The sequence below is a fragment of the Actinia tenebrosa genome, unplaced genomic scaffold, assembly GCF_029948245.1.
Source record: "Actinia tenebrosa isolate PJP-AT-01 unplaced genomic scaffold, QUT_ActTen_1.0 PGA_scaffold17__23_contigs__length_9995812, whole genome shotgun sequence".
Taxonomy (NCBI): domain Eukaryota; kingdom Metazoa; phylum Cnidaria; class Anthozoa; order Actiniaria; family Actiniidae; genus Actinia; species Actinia tenebrosa.
This window is the reverse complement of record NW_028292577.1, coordinates 4559066-4586243: the sequence shown is the minus strand read 5'-3', so window position 1 is coordinate 4586243 and position 27178 is coordinate 4559066. Positions and strand designations below refer to the sequence as shown.

The window sequence follows — 27178 nt, the reverse complement described above, 5'->3', positions numbered from 1 at the left end:
ACGGATTTCTTTCGGCAACCGACCCGAGGTCACGCAGGAAGAAATACTTTTGTATCTTAGGCCGTTGAAAAATACACTCACCATAATTTCGAAGAAAGATTATAAAGTTATAAATTATAAGTTAAATACTTTTGTATCTTAGGCCGTTAAAAAATACAGTCACCATAATTTCGAGGAAAGACTATATCCAAATCCAACCCGCATTTACGATACGAAGACTTCCGGCGTGACCTCGGGTCGATTGCCGAAAGAAATGGCTTGCCATAAACCACGAAACGAAATGAAACGAAACAATAAAATACGAAACGAAGATTTCGCATTTTACAGATCTTTAAAATGCGAAACCGTCATTTCGCATTTTACAAATCTGTAAAATGCGAAACGACAGACTATAACCTGAGGCTTTGCGATCTCATGTTTAACTGTAAGCTTACTCACGAAATTAGATGAAAACTGTGTAGCTCCATGTCTTAGAAAATTAGAGATTACTTTGAATCTCAGTGGGAAGAACAGTGTAAACTTTCCATGTACCAAAAGCCACAAATTTATAAACTATATTGAAATACTTCAACTCGTGTTGTTGTGGCGCCATTTTGAATGCACAGGGACCCCAATCGAATCATAATATATGACACCAGAGAAAAAAATTTAGCGCCAAAGGTTTTACCTAGTTAGGTTATGCATAGTTTGTGCTGCATGCTTTTCTGAGGAAAAAAAACTAGAAATAAATTGAATCCTTTTCTTGCTTTTCTCTTTGTGGGCTTCCTTTGTGCTGTCACAAGATCTGTAAAATGCGAAATCTTCGTTTCGCATTTTATTGTTTCGTTTCGTTTCGTTTCGTGGTTTATGGTAAGCCGAAAGAAATCCGTTGAACTGGTGTACGGTGAGCTCCAAGTACGGGTCAGAACAAGCGAGGTAGTATGTGAATACAGGCAAATTTTATGACTTAAAGACACGAAGACTAATCTCTAATGCGACTTTCTCGGTTCTATGGGGATGTGAGAGAAGGGTCATGACTAAAATTTGGCGTTGGAAAGAAAATTCGAAGACGTACGAGGTTTCAAAGACCCGTGATGGTTCGCTTTTGGGACTCGAGTTTCCAACCTTCTCTTATTTCTTAGTGGTGGGGAAAAAAATCTTAAAACGGGCTAAATTAAAAAAATAACCACGCAGTTCAAAAGAAGTGCTATTTCTCAATGATCGGGTAATATTTCGAGGCTTTATTTCACGTTTCAATGATTTTATTGAAGTTTTTGATGAATCTCCATACATTTCCTTATAACAGGACACCACAGAAACCAAGCTTGGGCTGCCTGTGATCTAAAGAGCGATGAAAATAATAAAATAATTTACCCTAAATGAAAGATTTCCCTTAGAGACGCTTAAAATATCTAATTAAAAGTATATTTCAGTGAAATGTAATAAAAAATATTGAATATTCCATCATCTTAAGATTTTAAAGTTTCTTCCGCCATGTTGATGCATCAACTTGGAACACCAGGGCCTGGTCGTACGAAGCCTGGATAGCGCTTCCTTACCCTGTGGACTACGGCTTAGTCGATGCTGTTATCTAATAGATTTATCCATTGAATAAGATATATCTGTCGGATAGCGCTATCAAGGCCTCGTACAACCAGGGCCAGGAAGTGGGCTGAAGACTATAGAAAACACATGCATGTATTAGCTAACTAAGATTAAAATGGAAAATTTCCATAATAACTCCCCATGCAGAGAAAAGAATCCACACTGGCGGATCCAGGGGGGTTCGAAGGGGTCCACGGAACCCCCCTTGAAGGTTTGGTCTTTTAGATAATAGAAATATGTCTTATATAAATTTTGCTTAAAAGTATCCACAAACATAATGTTGAAAACGAAATGATAGATATTTGCTGTTATAATGTTTAATTTACCTTTAAGTTCCGTTTCTAGATAGTAAATTAGTTGATTAGAGCCAATTTTTTTGTCAGACATCGACTAAACAATAGAGAATTATACACAGTTTAAGAACCGGAACCCCCTTTGAAAAATCCTGGATCCGCCGCTGATCCAAGTAGTAAGATCGCATGAACTCGAAATGAAGATCCACAAAGGGGGGAAGTTTATATTCAAAGACGCAAAGCCATCATCACCATCACGTAACCAAGGCCCATGAACAATTAAAAAAATTTTTTGAGAATAGCTACCCACGAAAAATACAAAAACGAAGTCATGGAACAGCCATGGTTGGGAGCACTATAAACAAACAAACAACTTAAAGAAGACAAAGCAATATCAGCAAACGCCAATCAACTTTTCAAACATTGGAAAAACGTACTTGACATAGTCTACAGTGGTAATAAGAATATAAGGCAACAACTTCAATAATAACTTCAACTTATACAATGATAATGATAGTAATAATAACATAGCATGACGCCTTGTCTTCATTCGAAAATCTTTTCAAGTTTCCTCGATTGAAATTTCTTAAAGTTAAATATCTCTCTAATAACTCTTATACAAGTCATGTCTGGGTGCTTAGTTCTAAATTTACTATTAAGTGAATGGCTTAGGGTGGTGTGGGTATTTATGTTAGTTTGACTATACATACTTCTTGGGCTGAACCTTGGTAGGTGATGAAGCAGCATATATATGGATATTTTAGCTTTTAGGCCTTTAACCGTTTTTAGAAAAGATGGCTAAAAGTGGTTCCTAATTTTTACATTCTTTAGGGACACATGGCAAAGAAAGGCTCAGATTGGAAAGGTCGTATAAAATTCATCCCTTGGGATGGTAGCACGACAATTAATGACTTGTGGACGGAAACAGTGCTCAATATTTGGCTGTGCAAATGCAAACTCTCGGAATTGCAAATCACTCAGCTGATTTTCAACCATCAGTTTCTTGTTCTGGAAACAAAGAACTGGTGGTGGTCGATCGAAAAAGACGGAGAGGGAATCGTACTTCAAAGAAGTAAAAGATTAGCTGACGTTCTATGGCACAGAACTGATGGTACACTCAGACCCGATCCAATAATAACAATGCGTTGGGATGACGTTGGATACAAGAATTTAACGATGGCAAGCATATATGGCTTCATTGTTGAAAACGAATTACATCTCCCCTATCACTTTTTATTTGCAAACTGCCAACGTTTTGCTGCGAGGCTTTATGATGCGATACGCTCAGCACCAGTAAGTTATGGTTTATTTGAGAAAATGAAGGAAATCAGATTTTAATTAATATCCTTGAGAGTTTAATATGAATCTTTCCCAAATTTGGCCCGTAGTAGTAATTCTTCAAGGCAAGCAATTACCGCATATCTGTTACCATGGAAACCAGGTCACGTGACCACAAGGCCGCCATCTTGGATTTTTAAAATAAATCGTTTGTAATCGTATTGAAACTACTTCAAAAGTCCTGAAAATCCATATTCCTTTTGATATTTGCAATACCTATATGGATCTAATTGGATATCTTGGAAATTATATTAAGTTTAATTTTTAGAATATTTTTAATTTTTTGGAAAAAATAGAAATTATTCTAAAAATTAAACTTAAAATAATTTTTACCATGGAATGGTATCCATATAGATGGATCCATATAGGCATTGTAAATATGAATAGTAATCTGCATTTTTATGACTTTTAAAGATGTTTCGGTACGTTTACAAACGGCTTGTTTAAAAATCCAAGATGGCGGCCTTGTGGTCACGTGACTCAGTTTCCATGGTAACCAAGGCTCTAAGGTTCCTTCTTTTCACAAAAGACATTAACTTGCCAAGTTTGGGGAAGATTCGTAGAAAACTGGCTATGATATAGCTAATCAGTTTTTCATCTGAGAGCCATGCCTTAATGATGCTGAGCTTGAAAGCTGCTAATTTGAAGGACTTCCCCCATGCAGTACCATACTCTTATGAAACGCAACGAAACTGTAAGGTCATATTAAAGTAAAGTCGCTAGAGGTTAATTGTGAGTTTGCTGAAGATGTATACACCTATTTCAAAAAACGTTGTCGGTTGGATATCTGAAATCAGAAATCTCGTACCGATTGGAATTGTGGGGGACTGAGTGTTTTCTCGTTCAAAATTCAATATACACTTATACCCAGATAGTTTACCAGCGCAGGTCATCGCTCAAAGTTAGTATATTAAGATATTAACTTTTTGCGAACTACTAATTAAAACCGCAAACGATTTACAGCTTACAACCCACAATTCCTTTCGGTCTCAGATTTCAGCTCTTCGACCGACAACGTTATTTGAAATAGGCGTATACCCTAATCGCTATTTTAGTATATTAGAGATAGTTGTATTGTTCCTTAAACCATTGTAACGAACCATGATTTCTTAATACTCTTAAAATACGTTAATATTAATATTTATCTAAAATGATTAATATTAACCATTAATCAATTAGTAGTAGGTTTAGATTTCAAGTCACGTTAACGTTAACGTTTGTATTTGATTACAAACATTTTAGAATCACTCCACCCTCAGGGTACTATTGTATCCTGCTGCTTCGAAATCATTTAGATTTTCCTTCTTATGGTATTTAGCGGGTAATTTAGGGACAATAACACTATATTTAATATTCTTGTTCTATCATATTGTAGACCCCTGGCATGCAGACTACCTGCATGAGTCCAGTTATATAGCCTGGTCAAGCTAAGCGAGTACTGCTCAGTGTACACCTGATTCTAATTGTAGTTTTATCTTCTCTTCGTGACATTCAATGGCGTATGTTCTCGAAGGGGGGTATAATATGTAAAGGGGAAAATAATATTAAGGAGAAAATATTACTAAGGGAAAAATAATCTGGAAAAAGAAACTTCTTTGTTAAGCCTTCTGTAAATAAGAAATGTAAGGAAATCTCTTTATTTTAATGACATGTCAATAGACAACTTGTCATTGACCAATAGAAAGTCATTCACAATGACTTGTTCATTAACTCCAGGGTCAAGGATGTTTGTTCATTGACATGGCCTTACACTTCTAATTGGGAAGTACTTTTTGTAGTAAACAACAGCTGCAAATCTACTGTACTTTTCCAGTGAAAACGGGTTTTGATCATGTACAACTTTGTACATGCGTACTGGAAAAGAGCAGGGTTGTTTACTGTACAAACAACTACTTCCTAAGCCTTTTTCTGTTGACTTTTTCAGAATGATCTTTCTTATAACTTTAGGATATCTTTAGTGCAATCTGCTCTGTACTAGTTAAGTTAGCGAACGACACCGACAGATTTTCAGGGTCAGCTCTTAGAACTGAGTGCTCGTACTTTTTCCTAAAATCAACACCTGTCTCAAGCTCTTACGTCATACTTGACCTAACTGGTCTAATCTAGTTTGACCTAGTATAAACCGGTTGTGAGGTATTGCGTAAGCTTAGCCCTTAAATACGAGCTTACTCAGAGTTCAGTTCAGTGAGTGTGAGTGAGAGCTGATAGCACAGTGCACAACGAAGTAGCAGCTAGTCAAGAGCCATAACCAGAGTTCAGATGAGATCATTGTAAAGTACTACAAGCAACAGAAAATAAAGTAGAAGGAAGCAACTGAAGAACGACCCGAATCTTTGTGTCCGTTGGGAAAGTATTACTCCCCCACTTCCCCTACGTGACACTATAGATGGTTTTCACGGCGGCCATGTTGGAGGAACTTAACAAAAGAATTGTCAATGAATTCTTTTGCTATATCCTCCAACATGGCCGCCGTGTCTTTTGTTATTTGATTCTCTCTTGGGGATGGTTGAAAACCATCAATAGGGGCAGTTGCCACGCTTGTCCAGTAAGTTAGTCGAGAGCTCTGTACTGACGCGATCGTTTCTTATTATACTGCTTAACGCGTTAACAAGGTATGAGTATACTTTCATTTTATTATTATTATTATTTGAGTGGTTGAATTAAATAGTAATGTCTGTGATATTTCATATAGCGGTTTCTTGATACTTATTCATCGTTGTGTGCAATGCTTATCATTAGTCATTGAGTGGTATTTAAAGTACCACTACGATGAAATGTTAATGCCTCCAATCTTTACTATTTCAACAAGTGTTAAAGTACTTTAAAAATCATGGGAGAAAACTGGCGTTTTTCATTTCTTGATAGCATTTTTGGTTCGAGAGATATTCAAGTCTTAAGTTTATGCTAATCAGGAGGTTGATGACGTCAACTCGCAGTTTCCTTCAACATAGATTTCAGTATATCTCTGAGAGTATTTGATGAATAGAATCCAAACTACTTTGCAGTATACTCGTATTCAAAATATGAAACATGAAAATGCACAAACTGTGGTTTCTATGGCAACACACTGGTGTCCAGGCCTCTAACAAGGATTTGAGTCTTTCAGCGATTGCTTTGCTATTTTCAACTTGAGCCAAAAATTATTTAACTAAATTTTTTCGACCATAACCGCAGATATTTTAACCTAGGCTTATTTGATACCAACTCTCGTAAAGGTAGAAATTTCAAAAACCTGAATTTTAAATAGGGGTGGTCTGGGACTGAGGTTGTTGCTATGGCAACTTATCTCTATAGATACTTTTGAAGAACTGCAAGAAAAATTAAAATATTAGCAAATTTGGTTGATTTTGATTGAAATTGGGCTGAGATATAGCTTCTCATAATCTTAGGCTGCTCAAGTATTGATGACGTCATCGAGACTCCAATATCTTTTGAAAGAAAAAAGATATATTTGAAAAAGGAAAGTGACATTTTATTTTACTATACTACAAAAGGTACTTCAATCCAGCCAAGAAAGAGCAAGTTAGAAATTTGATTGTAGTGGCACTTTACGGAGGATCCCAATTTTTTGATCCCAATTTTCGTTTTGGGTTAACTCTCAAAACCTTTTTTTAACAGTTAAAAACTGATGTACTATGATAAAATGCCTGTTCGAAGCGGTATTTTCAATTGTACAAAGATGTTTTGTTGCACATGTTTGTGTTAGAATGTTGCTTTGTCAGGCTTTTTTATAGAAAATGTATGGGAAATAAGCAAATGAAGGCCTAAACCTAATTTTGATTCAAATTTTTGCTTTGGGTTAACACTTTGATTCCACTTTCATCGGTCATCTCCACTTCCAAACAAGTTAAACTTTCTGAATAACAAGATTTTAGCCTTGTACAACAGCCTTTCTTCAAGAAAATAGTTTTTGGCGCTCACTGCTTGAATACGAAAAGAATTCTCTCTTAACAGATAGTTTTAAAATTTTATTTCTCAGTACAACAGTATAATTGTTTGCAGCTAACACTGCAGTCAGACCAATAATCTATTGTATTTTGGTATGTGTTTTTGTATGAATTTTTGTAAAGTGTTATAATAAAAATGTTCAAAAAACCTTATGTAGTGTTTAAAAAACGAGTAAGAGTGTTTTATACCTGATAAATATTTAAACACTGATACGAGGCTAACCCTGTGCAAATGAGTCTGTAATCAAGAAACACAGCGGTAATTTGGAATTCAAAAGGGGTCTATTATACTGACCATCTTCAAAAAATCGTTACAACTTTTTTGTATCAAAATGTATCAATTCAAAAATTTGCCAATTCGAAGATAATTCATCATATTATTATAGCATATATGAATATCGGAGAGCAGTGCTTTACTGTGTTATTAGAAAACAAGCCGTAGGTGATTCTTTACTGCGCTACCTGCTGGTTTTCAATCATTCCCAAGGGAGTGAAATGACAAAAGTCACGGCGGCCGTGTTGGAGGATATACGAAAGAATTCATTGACAATTCTTCTGTTAAATTTATCCAACATGGCGACTATAACGTCATGTGCAAACGAAGAATTAATCTTTACCTCAGATTTACGACAAAAGAATTGGTAGCTTACATCGATATCAAAATTCTCCAACAACCTAGGCAAAGAATGAGAAGTTGGAACAAGTTAAGTTATAAATTTTTACTTTTAGATGCAAACTTGTGATAATGAATATTTGATGGCATTTGTACTAATCAGTCACGTGGATGCCGGGGCGGGGGGGATACTACCACCCCAAGTTGGGTAGGGGTGTGCCTGCCGCCAGGACCTCAAAACCCTGACCCTATCCCAGACCTAAAATGACACCCTATCCTAGACAAAATGTCAAAAAATGATACCCTACCCCAGACCCAAAAGCTGAAAAACCATACCCTATAGGGCGGCACATACCCGTATAGCAAATATAGGGGAGTACTCCCCCCCCCCCCCCCCCCCCCCCCCCCCACCGGGCGTGGATGGGTGTTTATGCTCATTCTATTTGACTTTGTGCTAATGGATAAGAGGAGGGAAAAAGGAAAGAGGAGTTAGGTTTAACTAAAGGACAGTTTGGCGCAGAATGGAGAGGAAAGGACATGATAGGAGAGGTGAGCAGAATAATGCTGATATCGCAGTCTTCGAGCTATGTTATTCCTATCTACTGCAAAGTACTTATTAGCCATTACGAGGTTTAGGAAAAAACTGGGTCTAGTTGCTTTACAGTGTATTTTGGGGACAAAATAGACGCTATCTTGGAAAGTGCCACAGCCCCACAATGCACTTCAATGCCATTTAACCCCTTTTGTTCCTCAATCTCGGAATGGTTAATAAAACAATCGTTCAAATTTCGTTCCAGTTCCATAGAGAAGAGAACTATTCTCAAGTGGGTGGGGAGGGCATATTTCAGTAATGAATACTTTTGGGGGGGGGGGGGGGTGGGGTGTGGGGCGGAGAAACACATCTCTCCCCACAACTAAAGATAAGAGCAATACTGTCTAGCACCAAATGAAGAATTTCAATGTATTTAACATTTTATACACTAAATACTACATTCTAGCTAGAGAATAGGCTTGTTTTATTACATTTACTTGTCATGTTTAATTTGGTTGCTTTTTATCAAATTGAATTCTTGATGCTTGGAAGTCTCGGTCATCACAGAAACATAAGAAGCATTTTCATATTCAACATTCAATAGTCTTATGTCATTACCATAAATAAGGCAAATATAAACTTAATAGCCCTATTTCACTATGACGTCACATCAAAACAATCTATTGTTCCGTATCAATCCCGTATCAATCCACGAAGAGAAGTAGAATAGCCAGCAAACGCTCAGTATATTTTTTTAGTACATATCAATGATATTAACACATATTATATCTAAAAATCAGGCCATTTTAGATTAAAACTGTTTCGCTAGGAGCAAATTTAGTTAAATTTTCTATTGGATTTGGCGAGTCTATCTCCCACATAAACAAGCAGTGACGTCATAGTGAAATAGGGCAATTATATTTTTATGTGGCGGTTTATGTGAAATTCAGCATCAATAGAGTGTTTTTTTATTAACTCATGAAACAAAGTGTATTTATTCATTTGTGATGGTCAGATTAACGCAATAGAAAACCAAAGAAGTATAGAGTTTAAAAACCAGTAAAATACTAGTCAACATGTACTGCAATAAGCCTTTTCATAGTTTAAGAATCGATTCCACTGCGCATGCGAAATTTCTCGAAAAAAATTTCCCGAATTTCTCACCTTCTTTTGTCTAAACCTTCTTTTGTTCTTAATTAAACAAAAGGTGAGAAATTCGGGATAAAATCGCATGCGCAGTGGAATCGATTCTTAAACTATGAAAAGGCTTAGAGTCTAATTAGTCTAATATCTATTTTACAGGTTTAGTGACTTCACTCTAGTGCAGTAGTGCTAAATTCAGAAATGATGAAATTAAGCTTATAGACAAATATATGTTCGTCATTCTTGTCATTTAAGAATCCCTTATACTACCTAGAATTAGAATTATGCAATCTGCTATGGACATGAGTGAAAAACATCTGTGCATGCTCTGAATGTTTGCAAATTAGCCAAAACATAAGTATATTTGACTTTCAAGCATGCCTGATAAATTGGACTTCACAAAAAGCCAAAACTTAGTGTCCATGCTTGAAACTTAAGACTAATTCTTTCATATTGTGTTTGTTAATACAGTATCTTGGTCTGACAAAAGTATACTCTCGAACTTTTTTGTATACTTGGAGAAAACAAACATTTATTTTCTCACTCAAACTCTTCAAAAGTCTTAGAAAACATGCTGAAGTGCATGCATGCGCAAACGTTTTCCCCTGGTGTCTCTGCTACCCTGACAAACTTTTTGGATGTCAATCAAAGCTTTTCAAGGGTATATTCCTGTAGGTAAGGAGGTCATGAAAATGCCAGCCTTGATCAATGTCCACCATAAGTCTATTTTGTTATGGACAAATTATACAATTTTGTGCATGTGATTAGAAAGCACTGTAGGTTGTTACTTTGAAATACCAAGTTTTCAATTCTAAGGTCTATATACACTGCAATTTTTAAATAATTTGATTATTTAAGCTGTAGTTGCCAATATTCCATTATTAGTATATCATACAAATATAAATGCTTGCTTACAGAATTATTTAAGATTTAAAAAAAAAAAAGAATTTAAAAAGTTATCTTTCTCATAAAAATAGAAGCTACTACATGTAGAATCAAGTGTTGAGCTGACATCTTCAGATTACATAGTTGCTATAATAAAGTTATTATTATTATTATTACATTAGTTGCTATAATAGACCTATCCCGAATGGTTTGAAGTCGAGATTGAACTTGATTCTTTTATTCATCAAGTTCAACCTTTACTTGAAAACATGTTGTTTCGTGACCAGTCAAGCAAATTCGGGATAGGTCTATTGTTTTGTAGTTCCAGAAATTAAATATCCACGAGGGGAGGGGGTCAGATAAAGAACAACATTACAGAATTTGTATGGAAAAAATTGCAAGTTCCCAGGGGTAGGGGGGTCCTTTTACAAATTCTCTCCATGGTGGGGTATGGATATTTTCTGGAACTGGTACACCTTTTTTTTTTGACATTTTAATTATTAGTTTAGCGTAAAGAAAAAAATAAAAATTATATTTCTATATAGCCTAAAATTAAAATCTATTTATACAAGAATGGCATAAATACACTCACGCAAGCACACAAAACAAAAAATTATTCTATCAGCAAATAAAATGGTCTTGTTATCTAACGTTCTCCTACTATACTATGTGAGCATATATACAATACACTTTGAGCATATAAGATGGTCTCGTCATGTAATAGGTGTGCTAATGTTCTGCTACCATACTATTACTTAACATATCTTGTATGTGTGCCAGTTTGAAGCAATCTCGGCAGACAGCCATGTACTTATCAGCACCTCCTATCACCTCAATCTGAAGATAAAAATGAAAAAATAAATAAATAGGATTTAATGCTTAACCAAACTGCTTCCAAACTGTGGCTTTTCTCTCAGTGAACTCCGACTTGAATTTCAAAGTTGATTTTTGAAGAAGAAAAACTGTAGATCTTGGGAGAAAAACCTCAAAGCATGAGAGAGAACCAACGAGCAACTCTACTCACATACAACACCAAGTCTGGAAATTGAGCCAGTCACATATTTGGTGAGATGTGGGCACTCACTGTGTCGCATCACTCCCTGTACCAGGCTCTTCCATGAGGTTCACTCCACTACATTATATATTTACAACTCACAATGTTTTTAGAGATTGTCATGATAAAAAGGTAAATTTTACACCATGAAAAGATGGGGAAAAAAGTTTTTAGAGAATGAGGAAAACTGAGGGAAAAAAACATCGAAAAAACTGCACTTGAAAATGATCTAGCCCACGACAGGGCTCCAAGACAAACCAAAGCCATGAGAGGCAAGTGGTAATTACGCCAACCATATCAAAATATGCATAATACCTAGGCTACGATTTATGGGCAGTCATCTAACAATGCCTGGGCATATACCTCTTAGGCCGGTTCTCTTGATTTGTCATATTGACTGTACTGGTCACATGTTGATATTGTCATCATGTCAGGCCATTGAGTAGACGTAATTTTAAGCCCTGGATTCATCGGATTCATGTACATTACTATGTTAATTTTGACCACACTTTGAGGGTACTCTACTCTTACCTTTTTATCACTTCCAAGTCTTTTAGTGAAGGCTGCGTCTTTAAAGCAGTTCATACAAACAGCATTTAGCTTAACTACACTTTCTGCTAAAGGGACTAGATTTAATACATTACCAAATGCCTAGAAATATAAAATACACATAGCATTATTACATTTTAAATGATACATGGTTAATTATAGTATAGGTATTTGTATGGTTCCTCTTAAAATCAAGGATTAATTTCATCAGTTTTCAAAATTTTTGAAATTGCCCAACTCACAAGTGAAATTACACGTAATGCTTCATTTTAAAAGGAACCATACATGTGTCATTACTTGTTTATCCTGTACAGGACATAGTTCAACAAAAGAATAAATAAATAAATATAATAATAATAATGTCTTTCAAGGTAACTAAACTAACAATCATTTTATACTACTCCTTCATTAGAAAATCAACTTTTGCCCAGTATTATGATAAACTAACATGTGAAATTACAGAAAAGTTCCAGAAAATATCTATGCCCCACCATGGAGGGAATTTTTAAAAGGAACCCCACTACCCCAGGAACTTCTAATTTTTCTTCCATACAAACTCTGTAATTTTTTTCTTTCTCTGCCCCCCTCCCCTCCAGAATTTCCAATTTCCTCCATGGGTAGGGCATGGATATTTTCTGGAAGTACACAATTTACTAGAGGACATATGACAAGGGTTGTCAGACAGGACTAATAGAGATCTTACTCCAGCCCATAATAGCAAGGTGGTCATAACTTTGAGGTGTCCACAAGGGGAGTATTGACTTTAAATAAAAATGAATCATGAATCATTTGGAGTGTTGTCTTTGTTTGGTTCTATAATTTCACATATGCCTGATGCCAATGAATTCGAAGGCTGGTCTCAAGAGTCACCTCAGAGGCAACGAACATTGTAACAACAGTTGATGTGGAGTAAAAGAGACGGCTATCATCTGAAGAAGACACAGCAATTACCATGCCGAGCTGCAAGGTATGCTGTAACATGTCTAAATGAGACAGGACTATTCTCTTTTTCTATTGTTTTACCTGTCTTTGGAAGGTACCGTCAAGAGCAGCAACAATAACAGTCTTGCCTTCACTTGCCATTTCTTCTGCAAAATCTACAACATCTGGAAACTGAGCAATAATACTATGATTAAATGTAAAATGCAGCAATGATTAAATATAGGATGAGAAATTGGTTTCCATTAGCAGCCAGTATAGATAAAAATGGAGGGAGCGATATCAGTTCTTTAAGCAGCTTGAAACCAGAATTCTCAACATATTTTTGACAACTTTTCAAAATTTACCCTTTTATCATTACTGTTTCATTAGAAACACCGACGCAGCTCACACTAGTTTTTAGCTACAGCTATCTCTTCTAAATATTACATGTACAGTAGGTAAAGTTGTTTTTTTATTTTTATAAATTTTTATGGAGCTTGCTTCTCCTATCAAAACCTTTAGCTTGCTCAATAACCCTTTTGGTCAATAACCCTTTTTTTAGGAGTGCATGAAAATAGAGAGGTGTGGCCACATTGTTTGTTACAGATGTAGCAAAGAAAATATGTTAAGTTCAACCAGCATGACAGCTATGAAAGCAAAATTAACTGTATTCAAAAAATTTTGTATATTTAAGTACAAGAATAATAATTTATACTAAAAGACTTACAAATTGTCCTTCATCTATTCCTATAACAGTTGCCTGTAAAGCTTGTTTCTTAATACTATACAAAACAGAACATGCAGTTGCAGCAAGGGTTTGCCTGAATGAGAAAATATGAAAGGAAAACGAGATGAGAAATTAAAACTGTACATTATGAATAAAATATGCTAGTTTGATACTCAGTATTACGGTATGAAGAAAGATATGGAACAATTGATTCTAATTGCCATTATAAAATAACTGTTATGAATGTCGCATTCTGATTGGTTTGGAGCGCATGCTTTATGAGAGCACATTGCTTGCGGGCGCACTTTCCATTGCGTCATTCCTATCTATTATTGTAATTTGTATTTTTAAAAAGAAACAAAAAACTTGCTTGCTGTGCTGTGTGCAGTCATAAATCACTTGGGGATTGGCAAAACACTCGAGAAGTGTCCAGAAGCACTCCGCTACACGTCATGCTTCTCCTAACACTTCTCTCGTGTTATGCCGCCCCCACATGCTTTATGTGACAGCACGTGCGCGCGTTTTCTATTTCTACAGTTTTGTACATTAAGTCCATCAAACAAATTATGGACTTATTAGAATTAAATTAAATCATGAAGTTATTGGAAAAGATATGCTTGGAGTGAGGTGCTGAGTAGATGATGTCTTAGATTCCAATAATAAATCGTAAAATATAATGCTTCCCAACATTCAGCCGAAATAAATTTTGGACAGTTTTTGTACTAGTTTCCCTCATGTAGGGTGAATATTGAACCGAGAAGTAGTGTGGCTATGTATGGAGCAAATTTTACAGAGAGCCCCTTAAGCCTGATTTTCATAAGTGACGCAAGCACAAGTGCAATCACAAGCACAAGCATAAGAGGCCTTATTTCAGCGTAAAAACTGTCCAACCCAAGCATAAGCACAAGCGCAAGCATCAAAATTTTTTCCTTTTCGTTGTGCTTGCGCTTATGCTTGCGCTGGACAGTTTTCACGATGAAATAAGGCCTCTTATGCTTGCGCTTGTGATTGCGCTTGCGTGGCTTGTGAAAATCAGGCTTTATGGAAAGTAATATAAATGGATGTAAAATAATATAAGTTTTTGGGGTCAAAAACTGTTAGAAAAATGAAACTTAACTAATAGTCAAATGCATGAGGTCTTACTTGTCATGTGTTGCAACGTCATTCATATTATATCTGAGGTCCTTTTCATATTTCACCACTAAGCACCTATGATTGGCTATTTGATATCGCTTAATTCTTCTCAATAGTTCTGTACTGTAGAAACAAACAAAGAAAAAGACTATGTTATAGTAATAAGGATCATATAATCATAGTACACCAGTTTTGCATCCGATGCATAGAGCTGTTTTTTGAAGACTACAGACCCACTTGCACAGGCCTAGCCTTGTTTATAAGTCAGCTATTCACAGATACTATTAAAAGTCTGTGGGATTCCACATTTTTGGTATTATTCAAATTGCACATTCTTTACATTCAGTTGACTCTTGCAAATGATTTTGCCACAAGGCTAAACTTGTACAAATAAGTCTGTATTCATTGAACAGAGCAGTATTTACAGATAAAAATCATACAAAGAGTACCAATGTCAAAGATAGGCTACATGTCCCACCATGAGCAGGGCTCACAATATCGGACTGCATATGGCCAAATGACAGACCAAATTTCAGGTTTGGCAGGCAAAAATAAGGATGCACTGCCAAATTAATAATAAAATGGCATGCAAGATTTACTGGAATGACCTCCTTTTACCATGCTCGTTTACTATGGCAAGCTAAAAAAAATTTCTATTTCGAGCTCAGATAAGCATTCTAAAAGGGAAAAATGATGGATCTACGTAGCCTTAGAACTTAGGTCTATAAGGCAAAAAAATTAAATATGATTCAAAAAAATTTATAGAATAACTGTGTGGATTTAGCCAAGGCTATGCTGTGATTCAGAGCGAAACTAAATGTAAAAATTAGGGGAGGGGGGGGGGGTTGTACTGTATTCATGGGTGGATAGCAGGGGGTAGTACATGTTGCTACAGTACTGTACAAACATGTGCACTTAAATATAAATACTATATGTAATTAAGTAAAAAAAAACTTACTAGGATTAATTCAAATCTGTCGCATTTTCAATAATATCTATCATGGAATCTAAGTATTTTACGTGTTTTTTCTTTTTTATTCTAAGAACGCTTTAAAAACAAACACAGCCGACTATTGTTCAATTCAAATTTTTGGCGCCGAAACGACAATCCACCTTCAAAACATTTGAAGCGAACGAATATTTCCTTGGCAATTCTGAGGTTCATCTTTCATGCTTCTAAATAAAGAGGACAATTTCTAATGATAGGCGCTGTTTTTATTCCAAAGAAAACATTTCTGTTCGAAGTAAAATTTTCGCGCTTTTATCTTATTTACAAAATGAGTACCGAAGAGAAAAATTTTAATAAAGACAGAATACTTACGTCTTGCCAGAGAACATTGGTCCAAATATAACCTACAATTGAGGAAACATGTATAAGCTTCTAAAATAAAAATTATTCTTACGACTATTAAAAAACACAAGTTTAGCACGAAGCATTTGAGGTATAAACCTGAGCTAAAATAAAATGCTGAAACGACTACGTACCTGAATTTGTCCTGGACATTCGCTTAGACTGTGATGTCTTTGGTAATTATGGAGTTCGGGGATGGTTACTAGGGCCATTTTGGTGAGTTTAGAAGGAATAAATGAAGGAGTTTTGGAGGAGAAAATCTTTTGTAACGAGAGTAAGGCGCCAAATGTGACTTGAATCTCCCGCCGAAGCATCTTAACCCACAATGCACTGCGACCTACGCGCAATGATTCATGGTTAATCATCATCATCATCATTCATCGTCATCACAACCAAAAGATTTCAAAACTATTTTTTTCACTCCAAAAAGTTATATAATAATAGCATTTTTATACGTACCTCAAGTATCATACAGACCACAAAATGTCTTAATTTCTCAAACAGAGGCAAATATATGAAAACTTTTACCACAGATGTCTGTCTGTAATTCTAATTTGCACAGTAATTCGCAATTTTTTTCGTTTCGAGTGAAGTTTTAGAGCATTTTAAAGGAAAAAGCTATGCAATTTGTGATTCACATGTTTTCAAGCGAAGCACCATGTTGAAAGTCCCGCGCGCCCGCGAATCGAACCCAACAACCCCCGCGATCCTCGGTGAGTGATCAGTCTCCTGTGATATCGTTGCCTTGACAACACGAGCAAGCAAAAACATGGCGGACGAAGAAAAGGTAACGTTAAAATTGTATTGCTCACTTTTCTTACTTTTTCTTTCTTTCTTGATGCTAAATGTACAATTTTATTATGAAAACTAGGTTAATAGTTAATGCTTTTTCTAATTACACTGTAATATATTTATGAATAGACCTAAATATTGTAAGATTTTTGCTTAAGATATCCGCAAAGACCAATTTTTTGATGAAAAAATTGTAAATATTTTAAATATCAATGTTTTGAGTTGAGTTATTTTCTCTAATTTCAGAATTTTATTGAGCGAAAGAGTATATTTTTAGTATGTCAATGTAAATATCTGTCCTATTTTGGTGAAATTATAAGAGAATAAGAGTATATTTGTACTATGTCAATGTAATATCCGTCTTATTTTGGTGAAATCATAGGCTCCAGAAACTGCACCAGAACAAGAGGCAGTGGTTGACGAGAAGGATGGCGATGATGAGAAAAAAGATGTAGAGGAAGGAGGAGAAGACAATGCAGAGCAGCCTGCAGAAGATCCAGCAGAGTCAACAGAAACAGCAGAAGGTTGATAAAATCTAATATAAATTTCGAAAATCATTAGTTTTCACTTGACATATTTTCTTCGTTAACACTCTTGTCTGAAAAATTGCAAGTGACTCATTAGATATTTATTGGTATTAATAAAAAACCTTTTTTTTAACACTACTGTGTGCACATGGATATATAGAACTGAAAGTGGGGATAAAACTACTGTAATTTGCCAATCAGTGATTCACATTTCCAGCATTACCAATTAATAACTGGGCCTTGGAACCTGACAATTATGTGACATTTTTGTTCATAGAAAATAAAGATACTGAAGTCGCAACAGAAGAAACTAAAGAAGAAGACAAACCATTGGAATTAGATAATACTGATGAAAACTTACCTATTCCTGAGGTGGGTAATAGACAGAACAAGTTTATTTTGGCAGGGGTGGTTCTATGGATTGCTAAGTCTAAATGACAAGGCGCAGGTAACTCACATATCAAACCCTGAAACAACCTCTGGGCTGATGTAAGTCAGGGCATGGCTAACTCACAGATTAAACCCTGAAACAACCTCTGGGCTGATCTAAGTCAGGGCATGGCTAACTCACAGATCAAACCTTGAAACAACCTCTGGGCTGATTTAAGTCAGGGCACGGCTAACTCACAGATTAAACCCTGAAACAACCTCTGGGCTGATCTAAGTCAGGGCATGGCTAACTCACAGATAGAACCCTGAAACAACCTCTGGGCTGATCTAAGTCAGGGCATGGCTAACTCACAGATCAAACCCTGAAACAATTCATGGGCTGATCTAAGTCAGGGCTCTGCTAACTCACAGGTTGAACCCTCAGTAGGCTAGCTACAACTCAGACTGAATTGGGATTTAATTAATTTTGTGAGTGGCAAGTATACTGTAAAAGCGCACACCACTACATCAATCTCCCTTGATTCCTATAAAGAACAACATATTTTATAATCAATAAGATGAAATCTTAAAAGAGTAACAAAAAGTATCTAAGAAGTACTTCCTATGGGAAGGTTGTCAATTGGGATACAAGTCCTGTATCCTCCTCCTGTCACGTTTTATCGTAATAACCTACTTCTTTTTCAATATTTTTTCCTTTTTATCTCTGTATAACTATATTTAGCTCACTTGGTTTATTAGAGCACGTATTGTACCTCGGGTTGTAAATAGTGACGAATAAACTAAACTAAACTAAAAATTATTTAATTTTGAGATTCATATATTCTTCAGAATGAGGGTGTACCTGAAGAAGATGTAACTCCAGCAGTTGAAGTAGCTGAGCACATGTCTAGAGAAGGAACACCAACAGGTGACGCTGAGACAGATGGACCAGCTATAGCCATGGAGGTACCTGATGCGACTATCACTCCCCCTCCGGCGGAAGAGGTGCATGAGGAGTATGAAGATGAAGAGCAAGAACCTGCGTATGTTGATAGTTATGGTAAGAACATTTTAGTGTCAACACTTCAATTAAAGGTTAGGGGTATAGGTGGGCGTACGATGACGTCATTTGTTTTGATCAAGAACATGAAATTCTGACTTGGAAATTCAAGCAATAAACAAACAAACGTCAAAAATGGTAAGATCCTATCGCTTGGGAAGTATCTGAGAATTTGAGAACAAATCTCTTGGTTTTCAAGTTAACGTTGTTAAATTTGACAGTAAATGTATGTTGGTTGGCAAAATGTTGCCAACCAACCTACTACATTAACTGCAAAATTTAGCAACTTTAATTTATTATTTCTCCTGAACTAATGAAGCAAACTGCTCTTAAATTGATAAATATTATCAACAGTTATGACTTCTTTGTATTCTTGCCAATTGTTTATTGCTCAAAAGTTGATTTTTGGAAATCTAAACAGTACGCCCACCTATATTGTGTATAAATATTCTAGAAAATATTCATACCACCTCAAATTAGAGTTGCACTGGGTTTTCCAATGGGTAAGAATCATATTAGGTGCTAGTAGAGATGGTATATCAATACCATATTTTGATTGATGGTACTAAGTCATGACTCTATAGTTATATTGCCCGATTTCATGACTGTAATGTCTCCGATCTGCCTGGGGAGAGGGGTGTACTCCCCTATATTCGCTATACGGGTACGTGCCGCCAAACAGGGTATGGTTTTCAACGATTCTACTCAGGGAAAGGATTATATAAAATCGCTCTCACTCTGGGACAGGGTAGATGAAATCACGCTTTCGCAATACTGGAACAGGGTATGATTTTCAGCAGTCTTCCTCTGGAACAGGGTATGAATTTCAGCGATTTTACTCTGGAACAGGGTCAGGTTTCAGTGGGCTCAGCGGCACCTCCCTACCCTAAATGGGCAAGAGTACCCCCGGGCCGATCTGCCAGCCTATAGCAATGAAAAAAATTGGTAAATATTGGTATGAAGAACAAAGTTATTCAAGTGAATTCTATTATGATTCCATCAGTGCCGTGTCATTGATTTTTATTTTTTGGCTTCCCAATATTAGCTGAGCAAGCACTGTTTGATGAGGATGAAGAATATTATGATGATTCTGAACCAGAAGAACCAATGTACAATAGACAAGAACTTCTTGATAAATACCATGTAAGCTACCATATAGACAACAACACCTCTATCTGCCAGTGGTCAAATATGTTCCAAAGAAGATTTAGAGAGGCGAACATCTATTTAGTGACCTGAGTTGTGAAAGTCAAAATTATTAAAAAATTTTTTTTTTTTTTGCTTTATACTGCATTTATCTATTTTGAGACCTTGGGCATTGGCATCTATAGGTATACTGTAGGCTACCCCCCAAAAAATCTTTTGGACTTTCATACTTAAGGCCATAGATGTTAGCTTGTCATACATACATACACCTACTTGCAAGAAGGTTGTCATAGAAGAATAGAACATTAGTAATTTAGTGAGAAAGAAAAACATTAAAAGACAAAAGAAAAAGTTCAGCTTCAGTGATCTTCTTTTGTTTTTTAATATAATTCCTATCCCACTAAATCACTAATGTTCTATTTTCGTATGACAACGTTCTTGCAAGTAGGTGTATATGGGTATTAAGTATGTTTATAAATGCCAACCACTATTTAGATGGAAGTTGTCATAATTTGTCTCAAATAAGATTTTTGCACTGACTAATACCTCTATTAAGCCACTAACTTCTATTTGGTGACCAACCTCTAATTAGTGACCAAGTTCCCAATGTCGAAAAAATGGTCAATCTGAACATGAGAGAAAAAAGGTTTGACTAATTTGTATACAGATTCAGAGCATGCGCAGACGTTTTTTACTCGTGTCGTCAATCTATGCTTTTTTCTTCTCTTATTAGCAAGCCCTTGAGGAAAGGTCTTCTTTGCAATCACTGAATGCTCAGTTACAGCACAAGTTAGCAGAATATTTCAAGAAAAAGAAGGTAATACTTTGCAAAACAATAAAAATAGAATGATATGAAATAAAATATGTAGTTAGAGAATCCATCCATCCAACCCTCCCCCCCCCCCTCCCTCCATCCATCCCTCCCTCCCTCCCTCCTCTCTCCATCCCTTCCTTCCTCCCTCCCTCCGTCCATCCCTCCCTTCCTCCCTCCATCCCTCCATTCCTCCATCCATCCATCCCTCCCTCCCTTCCTCCATCCCTCCCTCCCTTCCTCCATCCCTCCCTCCCTCTTTCCCTCCCTCCATCCATTCATCCCTCCATCCATCCATCCATCCATCCATCCATCCATCCCTCTCTCCATCTATCCATCTGTCCATCCGTCCGTCCATCCCTCTCTCCCTCCCTCCATCCATCCATCCATCCATCCCTCCATCCATCCATCCCTCCCTCCATCCATCCATCCATCCATCCCTCTCTCCATCCATCCATCTGTCCATCCGTCTGTCCATCCCTCCCTCCCTCCCTCCCTCCATCCATCCATCCATCCATCCATCCATCCATCCATCAGTCCGTCCATCCTTTACTTCATCCCATCCTTTCCCCCTTCGTACATTTTGTTACCAGATTTCCTCTGCCCATTATCATTCACTGTTATAATACAACATACCTACAGAGTGATGAAAGACAACAAGAAATAGAAAAAAGTGTAACAGATCAAGAACAGAGATACCTCAAATACATGTGTAAGTTTTCCTATTCAGACTGCTACAAAGTTAGATAAAGAACAGATTGCATATGACTATAAAAAATGGTCCAACATGCTACGCCTGTTTACTAAGCTTTGTATTTTCAATTCTATCAGCGAATCTAGAGGAACTTCAGAATGAAGAGAAACATGAAAGACAAAGCTATAAACTGCAAATAGAAGATTTGAAGGCAAAATGTCATGAACGAGAAGAAACAGTAGAACAAGCCAGGTATTAAACAAATTGATGCGTTTTACTTATTCCATAATTTAAATAACAGTTCTTGTGCCATCTTCAAAGTTAGCAATGCCGTTGCATCAAATCAAGATGAAAGGTGAGCTTACAATGATAGAGACATGTGAATAATTATTGTCCAAGGTGTTAAAAAAAGGTCTGTATCATTGGAAGCTCACCTTTCATCTCGCTTCGATGCAACGGCATTGCTACCTTTGAAAATGGCGCAGGGAACTGTGAAGGGGACTATTTAATTTTATGTTCTCATCCTATTTCCCAGTCCCCTATCTTGACCAAATCCCATAGAACCAGTCTATGATTTGCTAAAATCTCAATCCCATTCCCATTTTTGATTGTTTTTATTTATCCCATTCCCAGTGCATTAATTCTCATTTTCCCAGCCCAAAAAAAGTCGAATCCCAGATCATATTTTACCCCGTCAGGACCCTGTGCCTTCGCTACAAAATAGGATTTTGGTGGACGTTGATCAAAATGTTTTTTATGACATGGGCACTTTGGAAAACACAAAGCTTTTAAGGGCACGTGCCTATGGAACGTCATGGGAACGCCTTGATTGACGTCCACCAAAATCTACGTTGTCTGAACGACGACTCCGCTCGTGCTATATTGAGAAGGCCTTTGATAATCCCACGAGTTGAATGTAGGAATCATTCTATGCTACACTATTGTAAAATAGTTTCATTGATAATGCCCAGTGCGCAGTTTACAAAATTCAAGTTGGATATAGCAAAAGATGCCATCAACAGCAGATCTGGCAAGCCAATCCCTCCTAAGGTAAGGAAAATACTTCTACATCACTCTAGCTTAACATTCTCATCGGTTTTCTAAATAAATTAAAATTAAAATTAAATATATAAAAATTAGTTGGCAAGTCATCCTATTAGGTCCCGTGTTATATTATTATTATCATTAATGAGTTATCAATCTATTTTAAACGAATTTTTCTTAGGACATTGAACAGTACGAGATGCTCGAAAACAAGAAAGAACAGGAGGTGACGCAGGTAAGGGAAATCAAGTGAATGAAGACGCTTGCTTCATTACTTTGGTTATTCGGTCGTCGTCGGTCAATCCAACCGTAGTTCGATGGGTCGTTCATCCATCCATTCGGCCGGTCTTCTATTTGTTTTTTCATCCGACTATTCGTCGGGTGTTTGTTCTTTCGTTTGCTCGGTGGGGCCTTTTTTCTTGCGTCTGAGCGTCCGTTCGTTCGTCCAGTCGGTTATCTATCGTTCTTGTCCGACCGCCGTCCGTTTTCTCGTTTTTGTTAGTTTCAAGGGCGGATCCAGGGGGGACAAAGGTGGACTGAAGCCCCCCTTCAGCAAAAAAAAAACAAACAAACAAACAAAACCAAACAAAACTGAAGAATTAGATGCTTTTTTTTTATTGTTTTCCGTTGTGTTGACAGAAGAAACTGAATTAGCCCCTCCCCCCTCCCCCTAAAATTTTGGCTGGATCCGCCCTTGAGTCTGTCCCACATCCTTCTCTCCATTCATTCCTAACCTTCCTTTACTTATATTCAAGGTTCGTTTAGAAAACATCAAACTACGGAACAGACTAAAGAAGCGAGAGATACAGCTTAAAGCAAAGGTAAGACCTCGCTCAACTTAAAACTTCGAAAAAAACATCGGAGGGACGTAAGAGTACCCTTCCCCCGGGGGGTAAAAGAACCATTGAGGACGTAAAGAAACCCTGGCAGTGACCACCCTCAGTGCCTACACATTATACTAACCATCCCTCATGATTGTAAATTGCATAAAAGCAATGTTATTCACAACTCAATGTAAAGCGCCTTTGATTATATCCATATAGAAAGGGCGCTATATGAATCATAAATCATTATCATTATCAAGAGTTATTTCTAAAGCTCTAGTATCCATGTGTGTAAACGCATTGTACATTGTACTAAATGTAAAAAAAATGAAAACAATAGAAAAGGGGGAAAAACCTATTCCCGCTTGTCTGAGTTGGTTGAGCATCGGTCTGTTGAACAGAAGTCACGTGTTTAATCCCCGCGTAAAAGAGCCACTGAGGGCGCGGTTAAGGAAACCCTGGCAGTGACCAACCTCAGTGCTTACCCCTCATAATAACTACTTCTCGTGCTTGCATGGTTAGTGCCTTTGAGTATACAATTAGAAAGGGTGTTATATAAATCATACTACATATTGTCTCATAATACACCCTCAATAGTGATTGCTAGCTCACCTGTTTGCGATCCCCCAATTTCCTCGCCTCCCCCTGATCAAGGGCGGATGCAGGGGGGGGGAGCAAAGGGGGGCTGAAGCCCCCCCCTCCAGCAGAAAAAAAAAAACGAAACTGAAGAATTATATGCATTTTTTATTGTTTTCCGTTGTGTTGACAAGAGAAACTCAATTAGCCCCCCCCTAAAATTTTGGCTGGATCCGCCCTTTCTGATAGCTTTCAATAAATAGCTTTGTCTCAAAAACATGTTATCCACCCCAAATCCTCCGCCCCTCCACTGCGATGAATAATGACGGGTTCCTCAATAAATGTTCTTTTGATACGTACGAATGTGTGCTAACTTATAATACTGGTTTTATCATTCTTCATAGGAAGAACTGGCTGAAGGACTGCACTTGATCGACTTTGAACAACTCAAAATCGAAAACCAGACCTACAATGAGAAAATAGAGGAAAGAAACGAGGTAAAGTCAAAAAAAGAACCCTTCCAATGGCCTGCATGCCTACCTATTCAAAGCCTAGCATATACATAAGCCAAGCATATATGCAGCTGAAATGAAAGAGCAACGTTTTGTGCAAGGAATATGTAATATTAATGACTTACCTTCTGTTGGCGCTATAAACAAGAGCCTGTGAGCCTAGTTAATCATATGTTCAAACTTTTATTATCTTTTGAATATTGAAGATTTGTTTTCAATAATGAATGTTCGAATCGAATAATGAATTCAAGTATCCCTTTAATAGGGTATTTTGTGCTGAAGTGCTGAAAGTATTTATCTTGCTTGCAGGAGTTACTTAAACTAAGAAAAAAGATCACAACCACTGTTCAAGTGTTAACCCATTTAAAAGAGAAACTACAATTCGTTCAAGCTGAAAATGCCGACCAGAGAACCACTTTACGATCGGTTGAAGCATTGGTTGCACAGGTGAGTCGATTATTGAATAATATTAATAATAATAATAATAATGATAATAATAATAATAATAATGATGATAATTATAATGATAATAATAATAATGATAATAATAATGATAATAATGATAATAATAATAATGATAATTATAATGATAATAATAATAATGATAATAATAATGATAATTATACAGCTTCTCATTAATCCCATATAGGTAACTGTCCAATTATTTTCTTAATTGGACAGGTCTTGTTGATATGGGATTAATTAGGCAGCTATATAATTAATAGGTAATGGGATTTCATGCTCCCCAATCAAGAAATAACTAGACTCGAAAAATTCCTCTGACTGCCAAATTGGACTCGGCCTACGGCCTCATCCAATTTTGTCAGTCCTCGGAATTTTCCTCGTCCAATTATTTCTTAATTGGACAGCATGGAGTCCTGTTACATATATTAATAATAATAGTGATAATAATAATAAATACTTTATTTTATGTTGCGCAGATTCTACATAAATACTCAAATGCGCATCACAAACAACTGATGAACTAAATCATTATCAATTCAAATACATACATAATTAGAAAAAGAAATCAATAAAAATATATATACAAATAAGAAAAATATCAATAAAAAGATTTCTAAAATAAAAATGTCTTAAGCTTTGATTTAAAAGATGAAATAGAATGGGAACATCTAATATTATTTATTATTTATTTATTTATCTATTGTATATTATTTCATCTCGTATGATTCTTATTTCAACGCAATGAGTCTATAGTTCTATCTCTAGTTCTAACCGAATCACATCCCATCCCGTTCTGTAACGTTCAGCCTCATCCATTCCCATCAATAAACCTTCTCGGCTCTTGCGCGTAATGTTTTCCCATTTCAGACCACATGTCATTCTCTAGAGTATCATTTCTTTGTTTAATGGTTGTGCATTAAAACACACGTGAAAATAATTAAACTTCAAACAAAGGGTCTTATTTTCATTATAATTTTCAATGGGAAAACATTATGCCCGAGCCGAGGTCTATTAATGTGCCGCCACAGAATCTTAGATTCCATTCATTCCAACTCTACCATTTCCAGCCATCCCTTTAAAAAGTCATTGCGGCTTTTCTAGGGTAGGCATTGGCCAAAAAAACCTGTAGCTAAAAATCGCTCGATGTTCGAATTCCAATTTAGGTGATTTGTGCATAGGGAGAATAATCTCTTCTAATTCCACCAATCTCATCTTATGCTATTCCGCCTCATCTTATTCCATTCAATTTTCTTTATTCCTATCCTATCCCTTTCTATTTAATCATATCTTGTCCATTCCTTTCCCATGTCATCCCCTTTCCATCACATTCAGTAAATTATTTTTCCCATTATCCATCCACTCATTCATCCTGTTATGTATCTATTCATCCCGTTTAACAGAAAAGGGACATACTAACGCGAACTAAACAAGTCCGTGACGCTCTTCGAATAGAAAACGTCAAACTTCGACAAAAGTGTGGTCTTCTTGGCAATGAGTCGCTTCTTAGGGACTACGAGCTACGAAAAGACCAGGTAACGACCCCATAAAAAAAGCAATTTCTATTCCAGTCAGTCCGTCAGTCACTCTGTCTGTTGTGTACTTTGCTCTCACAAAGCACGCGCACACAATTTTTCAAAACGCGAGATATATTTATAAGTTATTTCATAATCAAAATCAACACAGAAGAGAGGTACTGATATATTGAGAAACTATGAAAGACATAGGAAACTCGGGAAAAAATACCGATTGCCAAGAAATGGGAATCGAATCAAAATCTATTAACATAAATTATTTTTAGCGGTCCCACTGTACTTATATGAGAAATCATTAGTTTATTAGTCACTTCAAACCTACCCAAGGCCGGACGGATTCTAGTGCACTTCCAGTATTTTAGGGGTCTCACTGTAGAGTGAAGTCATTAAACCAGTGAAATAGATATCAGACTAATACGTATTAGCAGACCCTATTTCAAGTGGCTCTTCGTTTGAATATTCCGCCTCACTGTAACAAAAACGTTTGTTCTTTTCTTCAGAGTGATGATCTCAGTTCCACCATCGAGAAACTCAAAATGACACACGCTGAGCTGACAATGAACTGTGCTGGGGTGAAAAAGAAGATCGATCAAGCCAGACAGGAACAACAATGATTATTTTAAAAAGATTCCTTGTATAAAACTTTGCACTGTAAAATAGCATTTAATATTGAATAAAGATTTACCAAGACGTTTGTTGAAGAAATATGAACTTAATAGAACTAAGTGCGCGCGCGTGCTGTGCGCTCTCATAAC

General features: G+C 36.5%; 2 protein-coding genes across 2 annotated transcripts; one reads left to right on the top strand and one right to left on the bottom strand.

Moving 5' to 3' along the window:
- Positions 1-8666: 8666 nt before the first annotated feature.
- Positions 8667-16404, bottom strand: LOC116302793 (thymidine kinase, cytosolic). Its single transcript, XM_031712163.2, has 7 exons — positions 16206-16404; positions 16042-16073; positions 14730-14843; positions 13587-13680; positions 12962-13051; positions 11921-12040; positions 8667-11172 (listed from the first exon to the last, which is right to left on the bottom strand). Exons 1-7 carry the CDS (start codon positions 16383-16385, stop codon positions 11065-11067), a joined length of 738 nt encoding a protein of 245 aa, XP_031568023.2. The 5' UTR covers positions 16386-16404; the 3' UTR covers positions 8667-11064.
- LOC116302792 (cilia- and flagella-associated protein 184) lies at positions 16404-27113 on the top strand. Its single transcript, XM_031712161.2, has 15 exons — positions 16404-16858; positions 17246-17387; positions 17668-17762; positions 18609-18819; positions 19865-19962; positions 20699-20782; positions 21419-21488; positions 21608-21722; positions 22442-22520; positions 22696-22749; positions 23270-23335; positions 24319-24411; positions 24736-24873; positions 26292-26423; positions 26924-27113. Exons 1-15 carry the CDS (start codon positions 16841-16843, stop codon positions 27035-27037), a joined length of 1509 nt encoding a protein of 502 aa, XP_031568021.1. The 5' UTR covers positions 16404-16840; the 3' UTR covers positions 27038-27113.
- The last annotated feature ends 65 nt before the right edge of the window (positions 27114-27178 follow it).